Source organism: Piliocolobus tephrosceles, chromosome 13 (assembly GCF_002776525.5).
Source record: "Piliocolobus tephrosceles isolate RC106 chromosome 13, ASM277652v3, whole genome shotgun sequence".
Lineage (NCBI taxonomy): Eukaryota > Metazoa > Chordata > Mammalia > Primates > Cercopithecidae > Piliocolobus > Piliocolobus tephrosceles.
Window position 1 is genome coordinate 61,228,216 of NC_045446.1, and position 8,908 is coordinate 61,237,123.

Consider the following 8,908-nt stretch of genomic DNA (forward strand, 5'->3'; position numbering starts at 1 on the left):
TCACTTGCCACCTTGTGAGAACATACAGAGGACCCTTGAACGGATCTCTTTGGTCTTGGCTCCATAGACAAGGGGGTTGACTATAGGCGGTAGCAGCAAGTAGGTGTTAGCCATAACTACATGGAGCAGGGAGGTGGGACCACCCAGCCTATGCACTGCTGAGAGTCCAATCAGGGGTACATAGAAGACCAGAACAGCACAGAGGTGGGAGATACAGGTGTTGAAAGCCTTGAATGCCGCCCCCCGAGGGGACAGCTCCAAAACAGCCCACAGGATGAGGATGTATGAGAAGCCAATGAAGCGGGAGTCCACACCCGTGACTGAAAGGATGATGAAGAGTCCACAAACTACATTGACCTTGGTGTCAGTACAGTACAGCTTTATAATATCTTGGTGCAGACAGAAGGAGCGTGTGACAGTATGTGTTTGGCAGTAGGGCAACCGCTTCAGGATGAAGGGCAGAGGGAAGAAGAATACAAACCCCCTGGTCAGGGCCTCTAGTCCAATCTTGGCCACAGTACAACCCGTCAGCACAGAAGCATGGCGCAGTGGGTGGCAAATGGCCACAAAGCGGTCAAAAGCCATGGCCAGCAGGACAGCTGACTCCATGGCTAACAGAGCATGGATAAGAAACATCTGGGCCAGGCAAATGTTGAACTCGATCTCCTGGATACCCATCAGGAAAAGGCTGGCCATCTTGGGCATGGTGATAGAGGAGAGGACTAGGTCAATGGTGGAAAGCATGGCCAGGAAGAGGTACATGGGCTCATGCAGACGCTTCTCCACGCGAATGGTGAGGACAATGGTCAAGTTACCCAAGGTGACTAAGGCATACATAAAACATAGTTGGAAAGCCAGCCAAAAATGTATGGTAGGCCCCAGGCCAGGGATACCCACCAGAAGGAAGTATGCAAGGTGGACCAGGGTTCCATTTGAAGTGGCTGTGACAGGGACCAAGAGCTAGGGCTTCTGCATCCCAAATCCAGGGTCTAGGAAAAGGAAAAGTAGAAACATCATTCAATTGTGGCTCAGAGGAGAGAAAGGACTGATGAGGAAAAGGCACTGGAGTGGTGACAGTAGCAAACAGGACTAAGTCATCCTAGTAATTCTGAACCCTAGTCTCTCTCTGCTCTGATTCTCCTTATGTACAACTTCCTCGACACCTTGAGCCTTACCCTGACCCTCCAAGGCCCCAGTGCTGCACAAGCAGGTTCTATTACTGTCCAATGAATCTCAGTGTGTAAAACATATAAGACAGTCCTGCATCTTCAGAGCTGATGTTGCTGCCCAGGCCACTGCTGTTAGCCTCTTCTCATCAGAGTAGACTTGTAGGATTGCTTAGAACGGTCCACACTGACCAGCTCTTCTGATGTACGCTGGGGTTAGGGTGGGTCTGGGTTCAGATTTAGAGGGTCAGTCTATAGCTGCCTTTAAGACCTATTATAATCTAATTTAAGATAGGGAGCAGGGGCTCAGTCCGGAATGAGATTTCAAGAGAGGTTTGTGTTTAGGCCTGAATACCATTTCTCAAACTTTCCTGATAGAATCATCTAAAGTAATTGAAAACACCATCCCTCCAGGGCCTGCTCCAGGCCCAGAAAACCAGAATTGCCAGGGCAGGGTTTTGGAAATCTTTTTAAAAAACAATAAGCCCCGCTGGATACAGTGGCTCACACCTGTAATCCCAGTACTTTGGGAGGCCGAGGCGGGCAGATCACGAGGTCAGGGGTTCGAGACCAGCCAGGCCAACATGGTGAAATCCCGCCTCTACTAAAAACACAAAAGTTAGCTGGGCATGGTGGAGCGCGCCTGTAATCCCAGCTACTCAGGAGGCTGAGGCAGGAGAATCGTTTGAACCTGGGCAGCAGAGGTTGCAGTGAGCCGAGACCACCCCACTGCATTCCAGCCTGGGTGACAGAGCAAGACTCCGAGTGACAGAGCAAGACTCAGACTCAAAAAAACAAAACAAATCAAACAAACAAATAACAACAAGCCCTTTCCCCTAGGAAATTTGTGCCTTAAATCAGAGAATTTTGGGGAAAGTTGTTCTGGTGTTCTTGGGGACAGGGAGGTGAATGAAGAGGGACTATCATTTCCATTTCCAGCTCCCAAACGAACAATAAACAGCATCTACCATCAGGATCTCTCAAGCCCCAGGTGAGAGTCAGTCCCAATTTGTGCTCAGCAAGAAGAGCATGTCATGGAAATCAGATGCAGCTGAGATATGAAAAGAAAATCAGCCAGTGCTGCTGCTGTTACTCCACAGTGTTCACAGGTACACCCCTCCCTCCACCTACTCTCCCTGGTGATCACACAACGTCCCAGGCTCAACTTCTTTCTCTCCACAGACCACCCTGTTCTAAGCCTGTGTCCTGAGATTCAGCCATATAACCTACCGCCTCCTTGATATTTCTACCTGGATAGCCTATGGGCCTCCCACTCTTCTTGCCTCTAACAGGGACCCCTTTCAAACCTGTTCCTGATCTTAGAGAATACTACTGCCCAGGACCCAGGTCACCCAAGTCAGGGCAGCTGGTCTCATCTTGACCCCTCTCCTCTTTTGCCCCACATGCAACTCAGCTTTTCCAATTAATCTATTAGGGCCATTCCTCTTACTTAATACACCTCCTCCCAACTTCATTGTATTATCCACTCTGCCCTGATTATAAAAAGAGCCTTCCAACTTACCTCCCAGCCTCAAAACCTAGTCTATTCCAAACCACCTTCCACACCACTGCCATCTAAACAGTAAAACTGGACACATCGGGCTCCTGCTGAGCAAGTTATAAGGGATTCCCATAGCCTTCCAGAAAAGTGAGAACTAGAACTCTACAGTGTGCAGACAAGGCCCTTCACAGTGTTCCTCTAACTCAACTCTCCGGCCCAGCTTCAGTTTCCTTCTTCATTATCAATCACCACCAACACGCCCACCACCACAACACACACGTGCACATACACACACAAATACACATTCACACACATTATTTTTCCTGGTAAAGTAATTCCCCTTGCCTTGCTTAAGCGAAGAGTAGGAGGTAGGAACTGAGGAGTCCTGTCCTGGGACAAAGGATAGGCAAAGCTTGGAATGGGTCTCACAGGCTTGAAGAAATTCCTCTGTGTAAGAACAAGGTCCAGGAACCCGGCTACTGTAAGCTGGAAAAGGTGTGCGCTGGAAGTCCTCGCCAAACAGCCAAGCTGACTGATCAAGGCCCGGCTTCCTTACGCAATGAGCCCCCTCTGTGCCTGTCTCTGCGGACCTTCCCGTTGCCTCCACTCCCTGGGCTGAGCCTGGCGCACTCACCATCAGTGCTTCCCCGGCGCATGGAGGCCACCCAAATATAGCTTCTCTGGGGCCCCTCGGGAGTGTGAGGAGTGATGGAGAGTGAACGAGTAGTGTCTCCCTGGCACTGACGCTCCGGTCAGACGCCCAAGGAAAGCTGAGCCTTGACTCCTGCCCAAAGGGACTGAGCTCCGTCACAGCTCAGGAGACTAGAGGGAGGCTGTGTCGCGGGGCGGAAAGGAGAAGAGGAATAACGGGGCTGGAAGAGAGTTGCTGCTGGAATGGAGGGGTGGGCACTCAGCAGAAAGCACGCAGACAGGGTTACCAGCGCTCCGAACACACTAACTACCCCAGGGGATCGGAGCTGTGTCAGGGACTCTCGCTTCTTCATGCTGCCACCTTGTGATCGCATAGGGGATCTGCAGCCTCGTGGCCGTCCCTGGGCAATGGCTCTGAGGATGATGCCTTTAAGGACCAAGAACCCAACTGACTCTAGCATCTGAACTCCTTCCACTCACTACTTGACGCTGCCTCTTAGCTCTCCCTCTCACCCTCTCAAGCCCACCCTTCCTTCCTTGGGTCACTAATCATAGATGTCCCTCCAGAAATGAGTCTGTGTGGCATATTTGTTTGAATATGGGGCTCTAGAAGGAAATAGACTTGGGTCCACCCATTTATTACTAGTATGACTACTATAACCATTTAACGTGAAAGCATTTAATGTGAAAAGCAAAATGAGATACTAGCAAGTCTCCAGTGAATGTCTGTGTTCATTATTATTAGTCAAAACAAATGGAAGAGCCAATGATGTAGGAAATCAAGTGCCACAAAAGACAGAGGAAAAATATATTGAGAAGGAAGATTGGTCAGCAGTTCAGAAAGCTGCTGAGAGATCAAGTAGTGAAAAGACTGAAATCAAAGGTCTCTGGCTACCTGGATAACAGGGTGGAGGGTGGAATCTTGAATGCAGCAGTGTGAGGAATGTGTTAGGAAGATATGAAGAGAGTAGATGTAGACAACCCTTTTAAGATATTTGTATGTGAACAGAGGAGTGAAATGGACAATACTAGGAGGATTTATAGCTCCATAGAGATTTTAAAATGTGTATTTTGGAACTAGAAGAGACTAAATGTCAACAGGATGGAGTTGATAGAGAGGCTCCTTGTCCTTTACTCCTCACATTACTGGTAGCTATGGCACAGGAAGACAATCTGTCTTCCTCCTCTGTATAGTAACCATGAGTAATCTTACTTTGTCCAATAGCTTTCATCACCCAAGCAGGCCGGACCAATCTCCTAAACTCCAAATATGGTGAAGTCTATTGGACATAGGTGTCCTTCAGACACCTCAAACTCAGCACCTAACTCATTATTTCTAAGCTCATTGATTTCATTATCAACTAAGCTCATCATCTCTGGTCTTCAGTCTGGACCCCACTCCCTGTCTGTTTTGTGTTCCCTGTCATATAAATTCACTCCGTTGGCCATGTTAAAAATTTAGAAGTCATCATCCCTGCCTTCTCCCCATCTCTCTCTCTCACCTTCCTCCCCAACCACATCCAGTCACCAAGTTCTCTTTATTTTATCTACTAGATATCTATTTTGTGAATCTGATTATCTTTCTCCATCTTTTTCGCCTTTTCTTCATTCCAAGCCAAGACAATCTTTTGCCTAGATTCTGGTCAGACTCACTGAAGAACTTTCCTATCAATCTGTTGTCTGTGCTGTGGCCAGTGTGATCTTCCAAACACAAATCAGTTCATGGCGATTCTCCATTGCCTTTAGAATGAACAGTTGAATTCCACATTGCCTGTAGAATGAACACACTCCTGAACCCAGCTCATAGGTACTCCATAAACCATCTCAGTGCAATTCTCCATCCCCATCTCCAACCATTTTACCTCCCTTTTTGCATACATAACTCCTATTGGACCCAAAATATTTCCACATCTTCAATGTGCCATGCTCTCTCTCACCCTTCAGCCTTCACATATATTTTTCCCCTGGTAAAAACATTCATCCCATTCCCAGTTTTAATTCTTAGCCTTTTCTGTTTAAACATCCTTGCTTAGAAAGACTTTTCTTGGCCCCTAATCTTGGCAGGACCTCTTTACTCTTTTTCGCTTTGTTTTACTGATAGCATTTAATGTTGTGATATTATTTTTCATACTTATGAACATATCTTCATATCTTTGTAGGGATGGTGGACAGTAATGTGTATGTATAAAAGGAAACATGTACAGAGTCCTCTTCTATCCATTCTTAAGGCAAAAATTATTGGTCTCGTTGATCTGCACTCATACCTCACAAGTCTATTACTTCAATTGAGGCATTCTTAATGGGCAGTCCTCTTAAATTATTAGTAATATTAATAACATTATGTACCTAGTTGGCATAATTTCCACAGGCACTTTTCAAGCATTCACTTTTTTTCTCTTTTCATGATATTAAGAATGGATCTTATTAGGGTGGCCCACAATATGACTTTAAAAATAATAGTTTTCCCTGTACTTATGTTTCAATACTTTTTGAAGGAAAGAAGGGAGGAAAAATCACTCAATGTAAATGGAATGCTAAAAGGGCCAATGGATAATGGAGAGCTTTGGCCAAACATATATTCACAGCTTAGGAGATCCTAAAACGTATGAACTTGCCTAATTCGACAGCCCCATATCATGACACCTCAACTCTCCCTCAATATGGCCCCATGTTGGCATCCTCCTAGTTCCTTAAATAAAGTTCTATATCTGTACACCTCCTTCCAAGCATTTGCTCAAATGCTTGTTTTATCTGGAATGGTCAACCTCTTTGTTTCCCTCCTCTGAAACCTAACATTTCTTTAGTTTCTGTTTTAGGTGCTATTTCTATAAGAAAGTCTTTCGGGAGGGCGGAGCAAGATGGCCGAATAAGAACAGCTTCAGTCTCCATCTCCCAGCGCGAGCGACACAGAAGACCGGCGATTTCTGCATTTTCAACTGAGGTACTGGGGTCATCTCACTCGGGAGTGCCGGACAATCGGTGCTGGTCAGCTGCTGCAGCCCGACCAGCGAGAGCTGAAGCAGGGCGAGGCATCGCCTCACCTGGGAAGCGCGAGGGGGGAGGGAGTCCCTTTTCCTAGCCGGGGGAACTGAGACACACAACACCAGGAAAATCGGGTAACTCCCACCCCAATACTGCGCTGTAACACCGGCACACCGGAGATTGTATCCCACACCTGGCCGGGAGGGTCCCACGCCCACGGAGCCTCTCTCCTTGCTAACACAGCAGTCTGCGGCAATCTAACCGCAAGGCAGCGGCGAGGCTGGGGGAGGGGCGCCCGCCATCGCTGAGGCTTAAGTAGGTAACTAAAGCCGCTGGGAAGCTGGAACTGGGTGGAGCTCACAGCAGCTCAAGGAAACCTGCCTGTCTCTGTAGACTGCGCCTCTGGGGACAGGGCTCAGCTAAAGGAGTAGAAGCCTGTGAAATGCGAACGACTCTGTCTGACAGCTTTGAAGAGAGCAGGGGATCTCCCAACATGGAGGTTGAGATCTGAGAAGGGGCAGTCTGCCTGCTCAAGTGGGTCACTGACCCCTGAGTAGCCTAACTGGGAGACATCCCCCACTAAGGGCAGTCTGACACCCCACACCTCACAGGGTGGAGTACACCCCTGAGAGGAAGCTTCCAAAGCAAGAATCAGACAGGTGCACTCGCTGTTCAGCAATATTCTATCTTCTGCAACCTCTGCTGCTGATACCCAGGCAAACAGGGTCTGGAGTGGACCTCAAGCAATCTCCAACAGACCTATAGCTGAGGGTCCTGACAGTCAGAAGGAAACCTATCAAACAGGAAGGACACCTATATCAAAACCCCATCAGTACGTCACCATCATCAAAGACCAGTGACAGATAAAACCACAAAGATGGGGAAAAAGCAGGGCAGAAAAGCTGGAAATTCAAAAAATAAGAGTGCATCTCCTCCTGCAAAGGAGCACAGCCCATCGCCAGCAACGGATCAAAGCTGGTCAGAGAATGATTTTGATGAGATGAGAGAAGAAGGCTTCAGTCCATCAAACCTCTCAGAGCTAAAGGAGGAATTACGTACCCAGCGCAAAGAAACTAAAAATCTTGAAAAAAAAGTGGAAGAATTGACAGCTAGACTAATTAATGCAGAGAAGGTCATAAACGAAATGACAGAGGTGAAAACCATGACACGAGAAATACGTGACAAATGCACCAGCTTCAGTAACCGACTCGATCAACTGGAAGAAAGAGTATCAGCGATTGAGGATCAAATGAATGAAATGAAGCGAGAAGAGAAACCAAAAGAAAAAAGAAGAAAAAGAAATGAACAAAGCCTGCAAGAAGTATGGGATTATGTCAAAAGACCAAATCTACGTCTGATTGGGGTGCCTGAAAGTGAGGGGGAAAATGGAACCAAATTGGAAAACACTCTACAGGATATCATCCAGGAGAACTTCCCCAACCTAGCAGGGCAGGCCAACATTCAAATTCAGGAAATACAGAGAACGCCACAAAGATACTCCTCCAGAAGAGCAACTCCAAGACACATAATTGCCAGATTCACCAAAGTTGAAATGAAGGAAAAAATCTTAAGGGCAGCCAGAGAGAAAGGTCGGGTTACCCACAAAGGGAAGCCCATCAGACTGACAGCAGATCTCTCGGCAGAAACTCTACAAGCCAGAAGAGAGTGGGGGCCAATATTCAACGTTCTGAAAGTAAAGAATTTTAAACCCAGAATTTCATATCCAGCCAAACTAAGTTTCATAAGTGAAGGAGAAATAAAATTCTTTACAGATAAGCAAATGCTTAGAGATTTTGTCACCACCAGGCCTGCCTTACAAGAGACCCTGAAGGAAGCCCTAAACATGGAAAGGAACAACCGGTACCAGCCACTGCAAAAACATGCCAAAATGTAAAGACCATCGAGCCTAGGAAGAAACTGCATCAACTAATGAGCAAAATAACCAGTTAATATCATAATGGCAGGATCAAGATCACACATAACAATATTAACCTTCAATGTAAATGGACTAAATGCTCCAATGAAAAGACACAGACTGGCAAACTGGATAAAGAGTCAAGACCCATCAGTCTGCTGTCTTCAGGAGACCCATCTCACATGCAGAGACATACATAGGCTCAAAATAAAAGGATGGAGGAAGATCTACCAAGCAAATGGAGAACAAAAAAAAGCAGGGGTTGCAATCCTAGTCTCTGATAAAACAGACTTTAAACCATCAAAGATCAAAAGAGACAAAGAAGGCCATTACATAATGGTAAAGGGATCAATCCAACAGGAAGAGCTAACTATCCTAAATATATATGCACCCAATACAGGAGCACCCAGATTCATAAAGCAAGTCCTTAAAGACTTACAAAGAGACTTAGACTCCCATACAATAATAATGGGAGACTTCAACACTCCACTGTCAACATTAGACAGATCAACGAGACAGAAAGTTAACAAGGATATCCAGGAATTGAACTCATCTCTGCACCAAGCGGACCTAATAGACATCTATAGAACTCTCCACCCCAAGTCAACAGAATATACATTCTTCTCAGCACCACATCACACTTATTCCAAAATTGACCACATAATTGGAAGTAAAGCACTCCTCAGCAAATGT

The 8,908-nt window shown here is 46.5% G+C and overlaps 1 protein-coding gene across 1 annotated transcript; it reads right to left on the reverse strand.

Annotated features, from left to right (window-relative positions):
• Window positions 1–975, reverse strand: LOC111540729 (olfactory receptor 51D1). The gene is given in 1 exon segment (XM_023209164.1): window positions 1–975. A coding segment is annotated over 1 exon segment (975 nt).
• Window positions 976–8,908: the final 7,933 nt, after the last annotated feature.